This window comes from Lepidochelys olivacea (assembly GCF_965140295.1).
Source record: "Lepidochelys olivacea isolate rLepOli2 genome assembly, chromosome: 4".
Classification (NCBI taxonomy): Eukaryota; Metazoa; Chordata; order Testudines; family Cheloniidae; genus Lepidochelys; species Lepidochelys olivacea.
Window position 1 is genome coordinate 135359665 of NC_140414.1, and position 16168 is coordinate 135375832.

Here is a 16168-nt window from a genome sequence, read left to right on the forward strand (position 1 = left end):
AAGTACCCCCCTCCCCCTGTGCTATATCTGAGTACGCTGCTAACCGCACGTATAAGTGGCCCTCGCACACCTTTTGCCTACATTTGAGATCCCTCCGCCAGTCGCGTATGGATCCCTCTAGTCACAGCCAACCTACCTGAAAAAATCACATGGATGCTACTAATTACATGCTGAATGTTTTCTATATTGGCTTCTGACTCGGGACCCCCAGAGAGTGGAATGGGATCCGGGACTCCTTTATCTGGGGTCGGCGGAAGAATCACCGTCTTCGGAAGTATAGCCTCTGAAAAACCGAACCGATGAACTGCGAGAGCTAACTCCGCCCCTCGGCCAATCCGAGACGGAGGCTTGCCAAGTGCCCCGCCCCTCGGGCCGGGCCGGGCCAATGAGCGGGAAGAGCTCGCGGGAGGGCGCGTTGAGGGGTGTGTGTGAGTGACTAAGAGGGTGTATGCAATGCCCGGGAGGCTTGGTGGGCGCTGGGTGCTGTTTGTGCTCGGGCTGAGGGGGGGACTCTTTGGGCTGTTTCGGGGGCTTGAGCGGGACGTGCTGCCCGGGGGCTGTGTGTGTGTGTGTGGGGGGGGGAAGCCGGTGAGGGCTGGGTGCTGAGGAGTGAGGTGGCGGGTGCGGGGCTCGGCGGCCTCTCCAAGGAGCTGCCCGCTCAGCCGGCTCCATTGACGCCCAGTGACTTGGCTCGTCTGTTCCTGCTGAGGAGGGCTCGCCGGGAACAAAGGGGGGCTCGGAGGTTGGCGTCTGGGAGCGGGACAGGTTCCCTCAGGGCTGCGCAGTAGCTGCGGCCGTTCCGTTCTCCCCACCTGCGCGGGCGTAACGCGGTCGTGTCAAAACTCCCCCCGGTGTCTACGTTTAAACGGCGACTAACTAGAAATTCTCCCCGTCCTCTAACAAGAGCGGGAAGCTCCGCTCAGCCTCGTCTGGGCTTGTTGGGGTCGGCGCGCAGCTGTCCCGGAGCGCTTGCCTAAGGAAGTTACTGCTTTGTTCGTGTTGCCTGGGTCTCTTCTGCGGAGAACAGGGCTGCCCAATGCGCTAGGATGGTGCTCAGGCTGGAGGAGAGCTGGCCCTTGCTCGTAGGGAAGAGGTTCCTGAGCCTGTCTGAGGAGGAGAACAACGGCCCGTGGGACACGGCTCACGTCTCTGAATGGCCCTGGAAAGCGGGCAAAATCAGGGCCGTTTCGCACCCAGATGTTTCCAAACGGGACTTGAAGGTAAGTTCTGTTTATGTAACCGTTCTGGGGAGATGAGTGCAATATGGTGACTCTCTTGCCTCTTGGGAACACGCATGTGTTTCCATCTGTTTCTCAAAAATTGTTCTGGACTAGATAAATCTGTCAATAATTACTTATCTGTTTGAAAAAACCTATATGCTGATGTCTATATTTTCAATCTTCTGGAATGTTAAATACATGTACAAAAAACTCTCTAAATAGGTATAGATTATCTGTCTTCTCCTACCACATGGACAAAGTTTGTATTATATCCTACCTGTTAAGACGCATTTCGGCACACTTCACTACTGCAGTTACAAATTTTGTTTCAATGGTGAATGTCTTCCTATGACTACAGTACATTTATAAGTTTGAGGGGTGGGGTGATGCTTTTAATGTTGGTAGTGGCTATTGTTGCAATACCTTAACACTTGTTGACCGTTGTCGCTGGTATGATAAGTGTGGACATTTGCTATTCATGATGTTAGGTGGTCATGAGTTTAGATGGTTCTCACAGTCAGAAAACATCCCAATGGCAACTGTTACAATTACTTAAATGGCAGAATACTGGGAAGTATTAAATTGTATAAGAGGACAGCTAAAAATATGCATGTTAGGTGGAAACAAGGTGTTAACACCATATGACCAGTTAGCTCTTCTTGGGCCACAGCTGTTGTATTACGGGAAGCATCTGCTAGTGATGGACTTCAAAGTAGTAATGGAGTTTTATTGTGTGTAAATTTTATATTTTCTTCTACTTTTGACTTGGTGGCAGACTGCCTTGTTTCATGACTCTACTTCTGCTGTGGTTACCTTCTTTTAGTTATATGGTTTTCCCTTGCTTTCTTAGTGGGAGACCCTGACTGCGTCTGATAATCTGAGGAAGTGTTTGTCCCTTTTCCTTTCAAGACAGTTACTAAATAGTTCTAATTGACTAATTTCTCTGTGGTTTGTAAACTTCGGAATTACACTACAGACCAAGCCTCAATTCCAGAGGATAGCATTTTAGTCATATCTAGTGTGCTGGGTGTAGAGTTTTGCCCATGTATGGCATGTCAGGGGAGGTATCAAAGCCTTGTATGGTTTGGGGAGGAGAAATTGCTGCAGAGTGCTCTCTGCTCAGCCCTCTCTGATAATAGAAAGGAAAAGGAGCAGGTGCTGCTGGGGATTTTGCAGAGCTTTACTGTGAGACCTGTAATTGGTTACGGCTCTGCTAGAAGAGATTAACTCTAATGCATTCTCCACTCTCCAGTAGAAGTGTTAGTGTGAAAAGTCACCAGGATGGCAAGGGAGATGGTTGTGATCATAAAGAGCTTTTGTACAAAAAAGCATACAACCCACCGCCAGTCTCAAAAGAAAAGGGAGGGGGTGTAAAAGGAATTTATAGCAAAAGCTTTCAGAGTGGTGGTGAACTGAATATCCTTGTTGAGGAACAGAGAGATTTGAATTGCAGTGCTTAGTCTGAAGAGAGACATGGTGGGTGAAGTAACATCTTTTATTGGATCAACTTCTGTTGGTGAGAGACAAGCTTTCGAGCTTACGCACTGCTCTTCTTCACGTCTGGGAAAGAGAGTCACAGTTTAAATACAAGAGGGAACAGATTGTTTAGCATAACTAGTTAACACATATTTCAAGGGACCATTTAAGGTGAAGTGGTCTATTAACCCCCCTCCAGTCATGGGGGGCAGCTAGACACGAAGGCTATGTCTAAACTGGCAATTGAATGACAAAACTTTTGTCTTTCAGAGGTATTTAAACACCCCCATCACCCGAAAGACAAAAGTTTTGCTGAGACAAGTGCCAGTGTGAACAGCATGCTGTTGTCAGGAGAGCTGACAAACAGCAGCTATACTACACAGCTTTTAGCGGCACAGCTGTGGCGACAAAGCCATATAGCTAAAAGCTGTGTAGTGTAGACAAAGCCTTAGGCTTTGGCTACACTAGCACTTTTGTTGGTAAAACATACGTTGGTAAGGGGTATGGGGCGGGGGGGAAAACACACCCCTGATGGACAAAAGTGCTGGTGTGGACAGCACTGTGTGGGCGAGAGATGCTGTCCCGTGCCATAGCTACCGCCACTCATTGGGGATGGTTTAATTATGCCAGGAGGAGAGCTCTCTCCCACCTGCACAGAGCGGCTACCCAGGAAACCTTACAATGCCACACCTACATCAGTACAGCTGTGCCGCCGTAAGGTCTGTAGTGTAGACATAGCCTAAAACTCATGGACTGAATAGAGACATTGTTTAGCATAACTAGTTAACGTATATTTTAAGGGACCATTGAAGGTGAAGTGGCCTGTTAACACCCCTCCAGTCATGGGGGGCAGGGGAAAAGAAAAGGGAGGTTTAGTGGGTTATAGATTGGATTTATGGCTTGTATTTAGCTGGGATGCTCTGAGTACATTTCCCAGCCCTGGAGAAGAGCTCTCTCACCAACAGAAGTTGATCCAATAACCTTGTCTTGCTTGTATCCTGGGACCAACACAGCATTCAAAACTGCATAGTGCTTGGTCTTTGTAATATTTTCACCTTTAACTATTTGTTTCAAGTAATACCAAATGTAAAATTGTCAAAACATGTTGTTTTCCAATTGCTGATATGTTGTTTTGTCTAAACTATTAGTAACAAACAACCTAGTGTTTCTGCTTATCCTGTTTGCTTATTGTCTGCTATTCAGCTTGGACAGTGAAAAGATTAGTCAGTTTCACTCTTGTTTCTGTGAGTTTGACTTTTGATTCTCATGTTATCACAGTGCTGGGTTGCACACTCTAAGGGATGTTTCACTCAAAACTAAATCATTTAGGTTTTACAAAATATTCTCAAAAATCAGTGCTACAAAGACTTTGCCCTAACACCTCACATGTTGTCAGATATTATGGTAATTGGGAAGGGGGCATGTAAAAACCTATATGGAGTGCAACCTGTAAACACAGTTGCATGCAAGCAATAATATATGCATATGCAGGAATGGAGGCAGCATTTTTTGTATTACGTTTTCTCTTCCTTTGTCCACATCTATCTTCATGTTCCTTACCAGGCATGAAATGACATCCCAAAACCAGTTCATCAAGCTACCATATTCTCCTCACTCAGAAGGGAGTAATATTTTGTACTTTACTTTTTTTTTTTAATTTTGTGCAGATCTTGGGGAGCTGTTAAATTTAAAAAAAAAAATCGGATCATTTAACTTTATTGCTGTATATGTTAACTATCTTTCCTCACTCTTTTTGTCGACCCTCTTCTTGCAATACATGCAAAATTTAAGTTCCTCTGTGCAGAGACTGATCTTTTCATATGTTTCTGTAAAGCAGCTAACACACTTGGGTGCTGTAAAAATAGAAAGTGAGAATTGAATGATGTTCTGACATGGTATTAAAAAAACCCTACATTTTAATAGGCTTTTCTTCTGTATTAAGATAAACATTGTTTAAACTCTCAGCAGCAGTAGTGGAGCTGTTGAAATACATTAATTTAAAATTAGAATGTGGCTCACTGTGGAGATGGGTAAGTTATATAGAAGACTGGAATTTTGTGGTTAAAGATGTTGCATAACATTGACTAGGTTGGAATTTAAGTTTCTAGTTTTTAATTTAAAAATAGAGCAGTGTAATTATTGTATAGTAATTGTCCAATTATTGCATTTTTGTCACACAATGAAACATTTTAGTAAGAATAAGTGCTTATAATTAAACTTAATGGTTGGGTAAGGTAAAAGTGGCATTCTCCGTCAGGAACACTATCCCCGATAATGTCACGGCTAACCTGGTGGCTGAACTTTGTGACTTTGTCCTTACCCATAACTATTTCACATTTGGGGACAATGTATACCTTCAGATCAGCGGCACTGCTATGGGTACCCGCATGGCCCCACAGTATGCCAACATTTTTATGGCTGATTTAGAACAACGCTTCCTCAGCTCTCGTCCCCTAAAGCCCCTACTCTACTTGCGCTATATTGATGACATCTTCATCATCTGGACCCATGGAAAAGAAGCCCTTGAGGAATTCCACCATGATTTCAACAATTTCCATCCCACCACCAATCTCAGCCTGGTCCAGTCCACACAAGAAATCCACTTCCTGGACACTACAGTGCTAATAAACAATGGTCACATAAACACCACCCTATACCGGAAACCTACTGACCGCTATTCCTACCTGCATGTCTCCAGCTTTCACCCTGACCACACCACACGATCCATCGTCTACAGCCAAGCTCTGCGATACAACCGCATTTGCTCCAACCCCTCAGACAGAGACAAACACATACAAGATCTCTGTCAAGCTTTCTTACAACTACAATACCCACCTGCAGAAGTAAAGAAACAGATTGACAGAGCCAGAAGAGTTCCCAGAAGTTACCTACTACAGGACAGGCCTAACAAAGAAAATAACAGAACGCCACTAGCCGTCACCTTCAGCCCCCAACTAAAACCCCTCCAACGCATTATTAAGGATCTACAACCTATCCTAAAGGATGACCCAACACTCTCACAAATCTTGGGAGACAGGCCAGTCCTTGCAACCCCGCAACCCCGCAGTCCTTGCAACCCCACAGACAGCCCCGCAACCTGAAGCAAATACTCACCAACAACCACATACCATACAACAGAACCACTAATCCAGGAACTTATCCTTGCAACAAAGCCCGTTGCCAATTGTGCCCACATATCTATTCAGGGGACACCATCACAGGGCCTAATAACATCAGCCACACTATCAGAGGCTCGTTCACCTGCACATCCACCAATGTGATATATGCCATCATGTGCCAGCAATGCCCCTCTGCCATGTACATTGGTCAAACTGGACAGTCTCTACGTAAAAGAATAAATGGACACAAATCAGATGTCAAGAATTATAACATTCATAAACCAGTCGGAGAACACTTCAATCTCTCTGGTCACGCAATCACAGACATGAAGGTCGCTATCTTAAAACAAAAAAACTTCAAATCCAGACTCCAGCGAGAAACTGCTGAATTGGAATTCATTTGCAAATTGGATACTATTAATTTAGGCTTAAATAGAGACTGGGAGTGGCTAAGTCATTATGCAAGGTAGCCTATTTCCTCTTGTTTTTTCCTACCCCCCCCCCCCCCCAGATGTTCTGGTTTAACTTGGATTCAAACTTGGAGAGTGGTCAGTTTGGAAGAGCTATTACCAGCAGGAGAGTGAGTTTGTGTGTGTATGGGGGTGGGGGGGATGTGAGAAAATCTGGATTTGTGCTGGAAATGGCCCACCTTAATTATGCACATTGTAGGGAGAATGGTCACTTTGGATGAGCTATTACCAGCAGGATAGTGAGTTTGTGTGTGTGGTTTTTGGGAGGGGGGTGAGGGGGTGAGAGAACCTGGATTTGTGCAGGAAATGGCCCAACTTTATTATCATGCACATTGTGTAAAGAGTTGTCACTTTGGATGGGCTATCACCAGCAGGAGAGTGAATTTGTGTGGGGGGGTGGAGGGTGAGAAAACCTGGATTTGTGCTGGAAATGGCCCACCTGATGATCACTTTAGATAAGCTATTACCAGCTGGACAGTGGGGTGGGAGGAGGTATTTTTTCATATTCTCTGTGTATATAGAAAGTCTGCTACAGTTTCCACGGCATGCATCCGATGAAGTGAGCTGTAGCTCACGAAAGCTCATGCTCAAATAAATTGGTTAGTCTCTAAGGTGCCACAAGTACTCCTTTTCTTTTTGCAAATACAGACTAACACGGCTGTTACTCTGAAACCTGTCATTCTCCTCAATGCAGCCCAGAACTGTAAGCCACTGAGTTACCTTTCTGCCTTAGCAAAAGTGAACTTTGCTGGGGACTGTGTTTTCTGCTCCCTGCCACACCAGGGAATTGTAGCAGCAGCTCCTGCTCTTCAACCAGGAGGATCCACTGTTCACAGGCTCATAAGGTGCTGTTTCTTATGTCCCCTAAGTGATGGATAACTAGAATGTCTTTTTGCTTCCCCTTATATATTCCAAAGTCCAGTGTCTTTGTATCAGGAAGATTTCCTGGGGGTGCAGATTGGTAAATCCAAATTCCTTTGTCTAGGGTAGATTTGATTTATGCCCTGCCTTCAAAACACATTTTAAGAACATTTTCAGCACACACACACATGCGTAATTCTTTATACAGTAGAACCTCAGAGTTACAAACTGACCAGTCAACCACACTCTTCATTTGGAACTGGAAGTACACAATCAGGTAGCAACAGAGACCAAAAAAAGCAAATACAGTACTGTGTTAAATGTAAACTACTTAAAAAAAAAAAAGGCAGCATTTTTCTTCTATGTAGTAAAGTTTCAAAGCTGTATTCAGTCAATATTCAGTTGTAAACTTTTGAAAGAGATACTGACGTTTTGTTCAGACTTACAAACGTTTCAGAATTATGAACAACCTTCATTCCCAAGGTTTTTGTAACTCTGAGGTTCTTCTATATACAACTTATACATACATCACACAATGATGTTCCTGACCAGCATATCCCAAGTTTATATATGATTACGATACATTTTTCGATACATATTATGACAACAGTGTCTTATAGATAGTGGCTGCATCAGGCCTGATTATGAGTTACAGTATAGTGGGCCATCTGCCATCGGGCAATGAAGGGTTCTTAGGGTCACAAAAAAAATTCTTTCATAGCCCTTGCCTTGATCTTTCTTTTCCTTCTATCTAAACAGCAATCTGATGGTCATGTCCTAGATTTTTAACTTCTCCCCCCATTCCTCTAGGTATGTGTGGAGTTTGATGGTGAGTCATGGGAGAGAAGAAGATGGATTGAGGTCTACAACCATAAAATGAGAGGATTTCTAGTAGAGCAAAAATTGGTACTTGCTGAACGAAAATCTGAAGCCAACTCTACAGATACTGTTCAGTGGCCGGCAATGGTAAATATACAAATTGGCTTGATCAACTTCACTTCAGTATTTGAGCTGTGAAGGCAGTATTTCCTAGTTCTTGGTTTTGTAGGCTTCAGAATTTGTTTTAATGTGATCAGTAGTCCAAAAATTAGAATTTACTGTTTTAAAAACCTCTAATCTAAAAACAAAATCCAGCTTCACTAAAATGGCTGATTGCTTTTTTGTGTGTAGCACTCTTTATGCACCCATGTGGGAAATCTGAAATTGTACTAAAGCTTAGTTCTGTAGCCATGGGTAGGCAGGGTCTCTAAGCATTTGAGAGCAGTATTTTCCATTCTTGTGTTGAAGGGATGCCTTGTACTGCCTCATAGTGGATCTCTGACTATTTCTAGGATTGTGTTTTGGAGTGGGAGAGATGTTTCAAATCCTTTTCCCTTCTCTAATTTCCCACGGGTACTACTTCTGAAGGGGTTTTGGTGAGAGATGGAAAGGTGATCAGGCATTGAAGATGCATGTTGTTTCAAGCCTTTGTCCTAAATTTCTCATTTTACGGTCCCCGTGGCTCAGTGCTCTGTAAACTTTCAATTTCTGTGCCCATGTGATTGACTGCTTTGGGTCGTTTTGTGAGGATTGAACCCTGGATCTCATACACTCAAAAGCATGAGTTTTAACTGCTTGAGCCAAAGGACATAAATTCTCCTTAGGTAGGAGCTGTAGCAGATTGATTTACACTTTATGTGGACCAGTCAGTAGATCGTGGAAAGGCCCTTTTTCTGGTAATATGCATTTACTTACCCACTATAGATTTATTTTACTTTTTAAATTCTTATACTGTCCTGGTATCCATGTGTCTGGAAAACTGAATACATCATCCAGTTTTCAATCTGTAGTGAAGTATGGTTGAGGGGAGTTCAGTAATCTGTACTGTTGGTATTCTAGGGAAAAGTACTAGTGCCATTGGATTAGAGTTCTGTCAAACTTTAGGAGTTGTGTGGCCTGGAGTCCTTTGATTTCCTTAAAAGGTAATGAGATGGAAGAGATGATTAACTATTTTTACTGATACAGATGGAGTTTAGAACATTCTGTTATGCAGATCAGAATAAACTACTAGGCTACTTGCAGCATTAAGGTAGTCTTATGCAGCCAAACAACTAAGGGGTGTTTTTTGGTTATGCAAATTAATTCAGCTTTTTTTAGCTCAGTTTTGATAAGCCTGCTGATATTAGCATTGTTTATTTAAAAATCTGCTTGTGTGTAAATTGGAAATACAGTACTGGGGAAGTCTGCTTTTCACTTGTTTCTTGAATTTGTGGATTGTTATCATAAATGCTACAGATACATTATACATATTTTCATGGTGGCACTGGAAACTATCTAAATTCTTAAACTTTTTGGACTACAGAGCATCAAATGGGAAGTACAGCCCTTACATGTATCTGAATGCATTGTATAGCCCGGGAACTTATTTATTCAGTAAATACATTTAGGTATAGTCTTTTCTATGATGTATTTTTAGGTACACAGTGTAAAAAAATTCATAAGTCACTTTAACAAGGAATGCTGTGGAATTTTAAGGCACAGTACTATGGTCTGTCTTGCAGGACTGTTGGTTAATATTTGTAAACAACTTTGATCATGAAAAATGCTCAGTAAATAGTAAGTAATTGTATATTTAAAAATGATGGGACAGACCTCACCTAAATTTAAACTTGCGCTTACATTCACAATTTAGTTCTGGAAACTTATGATACCTACAGTATTGTCTTTTTGTTCCATGGCATTAAGCTTACAAACATCATTCTCAAACCTCTGCTAACATCAGTGTCAGTGAAATGCAAACATCATTCTCGGATGTGTTGTGATGGCCAAACAAGGAAATAAGAATGGTATTGTGACAGGATACTATTTGTAGCACCCTAGTCACTAAGGTTGCTGCAATGCTGGGAAGATTGCAAGTTTATATGAAGTCAATTAACCAGTTTCTGTTGGGGATTACTGACACCTGGGGGTAATTGGCTCAGTAATTGGGTGTGTGTGTGTATATTTGGGAAGAACTGGAGTACTGTGGGACTTGGAGAATGAGTTAGGGAGGGGAGAGAGATGTGGGTGGGAGTCAGTCTCCTGCGGGATACCTGTGAGTCCTTCTGGTATCCTTTTAAATTGAAGATTAAAAAGCACCTGTGGTAAAAGGGAAACGGCCCTTCTGCGTTCCTTGATAGGAGACCAGAAGACCAGGATAGGCAACTATATTCACAGGGTATGTAAAGGGATGCCCTATGGCAGCCACGTTAGTTCCATCTTTTTTCAAAATACAGGGGCAAAACACATTCCAAATGAAAAAGGACAATAAGCAGGAAAAGTACTGTTTCTAAAATGCTTGCTCTTGTCTTTCAGGTTTACAAATTCTTATTGGACAAAGCTGGTTTAGGATCCGTGGTTTCTGTACGCTTTCTTGGTGAAGAGAGATGTGTGTTTCTTTCTAAAGACCTTTTGAAGCCTATTCAGGTAACTTTATTCGGACTGTCCTGCATACAGTAAGAGGGCTCAAGCCTTATTTTGTCTAGTGTTCACTGCTGAAACATTAAGTGAAAATTTGAAGCATGTCTACGTTGCTATAGCTCATGGAAAATCTATCCTTAATACTGTGTGTTGTGTTAAAAACCTGCTGATGGTAGCTCAGGACGTAGCCATATAAGAGAGCTTGGTGTAGGAATAACATTAGGCTTCTAGCTTTTCGGGTTGATGAACCATTGGTATATCATGATGGTAAAATGGGAGGTTCTTTCTATATGGCCAGTTGACTTATGAACACGATTTCCATTAGCATTTAAGGAGTTGTGTGCATATATAGAAGGGAGAATAGATAACAAATCTTACTAGGAAATAGAAACGTTCCACAACAGTTAGGATAGGAAGTGGTGAAGAATATTTTTTCCATTTGAAACTACAGGTGACGTTTTAATTAGAACTGTGTGAAGAACAATAATTCCATTTCATGGAGGCTTTCAAACTTTGGTTTCATTCCAACTTGAAATTTCTGGTTTTCATTCCAAAATGGAAACAAAAAAAAACATTTTTGAAAAAACAAATTTTTATAACATGCAAATGAAATTGTCTGGAAGGATTATGGGAAGCAGAGACCGTTGGATTGCTGGCTCCCAGCTCAGCTGGGGCTTCAGGGTCCTGATTTCCCTTCAGCTCTGAGAGTATTTGCTAAGCGTTGGAGATTGGGAGCTAGGGCTTTTGACTCCCCATTAGCCTGCCAAGCAAGCTGACAGGAAACCAGGCAAGTTTCCTATCAACACTTTGTTCAAAGTCTAACTGTTTCAGAAACATCTTGATGAATCTTCATTCTCTGACCAGCTCTGCTTTTAATCTGACGAAATGTACTTGATTTGGCTTTTGTGCAGAACATAACTATAACGGAGTGCCGTGGAATTTTTAATGCTTCAAAAAAACTGTATTTCAGATCTCATCTTAAGGTGGCATTGATAGTTGCTGTGCTGATATGCTGTCTGGATGATGAGTGCATCTAAATTAATTAATGGGGAGGTAGTTCAGAGCATAAAAAGATGGGAGTGGCTGGTTATCTCTGAGTTGCCAGGCAAAATCATAAACTCCCATTACACTTTGAGTATAACTCTAAACAGCAATAATCTGTTAACGTTTAGCTACTCCAGACCACCTTGATCTTTATTTCAGGTACTATGCCCTCCCTGCTTCACTTTTGTGGTGTGTTTTTTTTTTTTTTTTTTGCATTCTGCTTTAGGTAAGATTGTAAAATGTTTGGGGAGCAGGAATTCTCTCCCTGTGTTTTGTACAGCACTTAGCATAATAGAGAATTGATTCTGACTTGGGCCTTTGGGTGCTCACACTACAAGTATTAATGGAAGTTTTACTAATTCTTATTAATTTTTTTGAAATACTGGTTTATTTTCTGTTCTTTTCTGCACAAATTACAAACCAAATTCTTAAACACAACAGAACCATCTGGTTGATATGAAGCTTCACAGTATAATCTCTTGCTGTTGAACATGCTTCTGTTGGAAAAACCTTTTTTTTTTTTAAATTAAACATTTAGTGCCCTTGGCAACTATTTACATTGAATGCTTTCATCCTAATAGGATGTGGACAGTCTGAGACACTCTCTTATGGATGATCAGAATGTTAATGAAGAAATTCAAGCTTTGATTATGAAACATCTAGATGAAAGCCACTTGATGCAAGGTATGAGAATACCATCTCGTGGAAGGATACTGGAGGTCACTGCGCTGGTGGTATTTACAGTATCATCTGTTAGCAAAAATCCTGTTTTGATTTTTCTCTCCAGTAGTCTTTCCTTTCATAGAAGAATGTTGGGTAGTCTACCTCTCCCAAAACAATTTTATAGATTTGCTGTCCACCATCCATAATGAAATGCTCCAAAATGGGCAGAATTAGAAACTAGGACTCTTTTTTAAAAAATGGCTGGCTAACATCAGGCATCTAAAAAGTCATCTGATTTTCAGCAGTGCGGAGCACTCAGCAGTTCCCATGGAATTCGGTGAGAGCTGTTTGATTGCTCAGTACTTCTGAAAATCTGATGACTTATTTAGGTGCCTGACTTTAGCCACCCACTCTTTTTTTTTCCTTTTAAAAAAAATCAAAAGTCTTAACCTTCTCTATTCTATAGCTCAATTGAAAGGCATTGGAGACTTATTAGGAACATCTCTTCTGTTCAAGTTAAAATTGTTTATAGTACAGCTCACCAACTGTAATCTCTTATTTGTTGGCTTCCTATAAGTCTGTCTTTTTTTTTTTTTTTTTTTTTTAACAAAAAGTTTGTGTCTAGTGGAAATGATCTACGTCTGGATAGAAAATTAGTATAATGGAGTAAGTAACATGGCAGCTCTTGAAACAGTAGCAATAAAAGTGAGGAAGAACTCCACAAATCGGACACTCAGGGCTCAATCTCCAGGTCCAGCTGAGCTGTGCTTGCCATTTTTTTGACTCCTGAATTCTGAGAGTGGCCCCCAGTGTGTATTATAGCAGCAGAAAACCCAATAAGCTGTTCCAGCAAATGGACTAACCAGAATGTGGAGGTATTCTGGTCACACTCCTTTTTCCCAGCCACAATAGTCCCCTGTGTCTGGGGTCAAGAGGGAGGCATATGAAAACTACATTGTTACTTTGCCTGTTGTCTTCCAGTGCTATTTACTTATTTTCTGGTGTATATCGCTGCAGGCTAGTTAGTGTTGACACGTGGATATGTAATGAAAGTTACCATAATGTGTGTGCCCCCATCTTCCCACTCTCTGAAGCATGTTTTTTGTTTTTTAAAGGTGGTAAGAATGTAATTGGTTCAAAAGTAAGGATTTATAGCTTGGATCCATCTACCCAGTGGTTCACAGCAACTGTTGTAAATGGTAATCCAACTACAAGGACTCTGGAAGTCAACTGTCAGGAGGTAAAGAAGCAACTGATGCAACATGGGTAGATAAAAAGAATTAAAACACCTTCCTTGTATCTAGGTAATTCTATCCTTGCTTTTCCATAGTAGGGTTAACCAGCTGGAATAATACCTTGTATTTTACGTCATGCTTCATTCCAAAGGATCCTAGAGCACTTTATACTGCATGCACAGTGCCACTGATGTGCGTGGAAGGATAGCAAATGGCTCACTGCACACTAGTGGGAGAGCAGGGGTTTGGGATTTTCTCTTTTGGCCTAACAGTTGGGGAAACCCCTATTTTAGCATCTCTATATGTACAGAGTTTGCAGCACCATGTCTTGGAGACTGCCTTCTGAAAATGCATGCATACATACAAGTTATCTAACTTGTTAAGATTTGAGCTTGAAGTTCCACAGAGTCAAGGTTTTTCAGACCAGAAGCTTACTCTGTTGCTCCATAGCTAGAGTATCATACTTCTGTTTGTTTAAAACTGCTTTATTAGTCTCCCCTGAGTTGTGAAAATATCTAATCTAAAACTTCTTACACAAGTTGTCTTTTTAAAAAAGCTAGCTCCATTTTCCCTTAAGATTCCAGCTTTAAAAACTCTTGATCCAGAATTGATTCATGTTGAAATCATACACGACAGCCATGACAAGTGTGGTAAGACCTTTTATTTATTGGCCTTTTGCTGTTTGAAGTAATTTTCAATGTTGGAAACATACTAATTTAATCACTTTCAATGCTTCAGGCAAATCTAAGAGAAATGGGGGTATGAAAAGAAAATCATCTGATGATAAAGGAAATGTTGATGCCAAACATATAAAGTCCTGCTCTGAGGTAACTATGGGCTTATTTTCACTATTGTAACTTTGTCATTGAGCTGTTAAAGAAGAGGACTAGACGGCCTCAATTTACTGACCCACTATGCTATGTCTACGCTTAGAATGCTACAGCTTCTGTGGTGCAGCTGTGCCTCTGTAGTGCTTCAGTTTAGACAATTATTATAGCAACAGAAGGGATGCTTCTGTCAATGTAGGTAATCCACCTCCCTGAGAGATTGGTAGCTAGGTTGACAGAAGAATTCTTCCATCATCCTACCATTGTCTATGCTGGGGGTTAGGTTGACTTGACTGTCTCAGAGATATGGATTTTTCACACCCCTGAGTGATGTAGCTATGCCGCTGTAACTTTTCAGAGTAGAGCAGCCTTGCACTCACACTTCTGTGCTAGTCCAGAAGTGGGTGTAGTTCTCTCTACTAGAAGACAGAGAACAATATAATTGAGCCTTTGGGTGAGATCACTTTCTCATTCGTAAAAGGAGTTTGTCTACTTCCAATCTTGTGGGTGTCTTTTTCCAGTGTGCAGACTTTTCTTGCTGGTTATATAGAGTAGAAAAATACCTAGGAAAAGAGGAAAAATTCAATGGTAACTTTACCCTGTAACTTACCTGCTTGACTGCTCAGATTTTTTGCTACGAGACAGGAGTGCACCAGTCTTCCAATATTGTATGTTGTTCTGCAAAGGGAGAATCTGGCAGCTTTTCTAATATTTTCATGTTTTTCTGAACCAGATGCATTTGAGTGGTCCACCAAGCCTAGCTAAGATCCAAGAAAGCTGTCTCAAAGGCCTGGATGATTTGGATATGGAGAATAATGGTATAGCTATAGAACAGCCCTTCAAATGACCATGTGATTAGCCTCATCAGATCTAGTTGCTTTTTGTGGAGGAGGGAGGGGCCTTCTGGGATGTCTAGCGGTTATCTCTGTGCCATCTTGCTTCTGTGCATAGGTTACTGTAGCCGTGTGGTCAGTCCTTTGTCAAGCCAACTATTTAGGTCCATTTCATGGTCAGACGATTTTAGTAGAGACTTCTAAGGTACAGTAGTGATATTAGAAATATAGTCACTTCTGTCTGAGGTGGAAACTTTTCACTCTAGTCTTTGGAAGGAGGATACTTTAGCTACCCCAGAACTCTGGAGGGGTTATCTGGATTCCTATAAGGCAGGGGTAGTCAATTATTTTTTGTCAAGGTCCAAATTTCTTGGTCAGTGAAGGTCCAGACTCCAGAGAAACACTTTTCCACACTGCAATAACAATGATAAGTAAATAAAAAGATTTTGCAGTCCGGACAAAAGTAGCTGGTGGCTTGAATTTGGCCCGCAGTCTTCCTATTGACTGCCCCTGCTATAAGATGCCTATCATTATATCTGAGCACCTTCCAAAAAGCATGGAAGCTGATATTTCTCTTCTTTCCAGTCAGCAATAACTGAACTCCTGTTTGTTTTGTTTTTTGTTTTGTTTTGTTGTTTTTTTAAATGTGATGGTGGTATGGGAAGTATAGATCAAAGAACTGGATTTTGTATTTTGCTCTGAAGGTAAGTAAGACTGTCCTGACGACTTCTGGGATTGAGTTCAAGATTCAGGGGCCATTTTCTGAGCGAGCATGAGTTTTAGGCTGTCTACGATTTTAAAATGCTACAGCTGCACTACTATAGTGCTTCAGTGTAAACACTTACTACTGTGATGGGCGGGGTTATCCTGTCGCTGTAGGTAATCCACCTCCTTGAGGGGTGATAGCTAGTTCAATGGAAAAATTCTTCCGTTTGAGGTAGTGCTGTCTACACTGGGGGCTAAGTCAGCTTAACTGTCTCTC

The 16168-nt window shown here is 41.6% G+C and overlaps 1 protein-coding gene across 2 annotated transcripts in view; it reads left to right on the plus strand.

Moving 5' to 3' along the window:
- Positions 1 to 618: 618 nt before the first annotated feature.
- Positions 619 to 16168, plus strand: part of KDM3A (lysine demethylase 3A) — a 50969-nt gene continuing 35419 nt past the window's right edge. Inside the window, exons 1-7 of one of the 2 annotated variants that reach the window (XM_084625460.1) lie at positions 619 to 1220; positions 7957 to 8112; positions 10480 to 10590; positions 12210 to 12312; positions 13407 to 13531; positions 14083 to 14176; positions 14265 to 14353. In XM_084625460.1, coding sequence (XP_084481586.1) covers positions 1047 to 1220; positions 7957 to 8112; positions 10480 to 10590; positions 12210 to 12312; positions 13407 to 13531; positions 14083 to 14176; positions 14265 to 14353 — 852 coding nt within the window. In that variant the 5' untranslated portion in view covers positions 619 to 1046. The remainder of the gene's footprint in view (positions 1221 to 7956; positions 8113 to 10479; positions 10591 to 12209; positions 12313 to 13406; positions 13532 to 14082; positions 14177 to 14264; positions 14354 to 16168) is intronic. The other variant, XM_084625461.1, reaches the window with a different exon arrangement.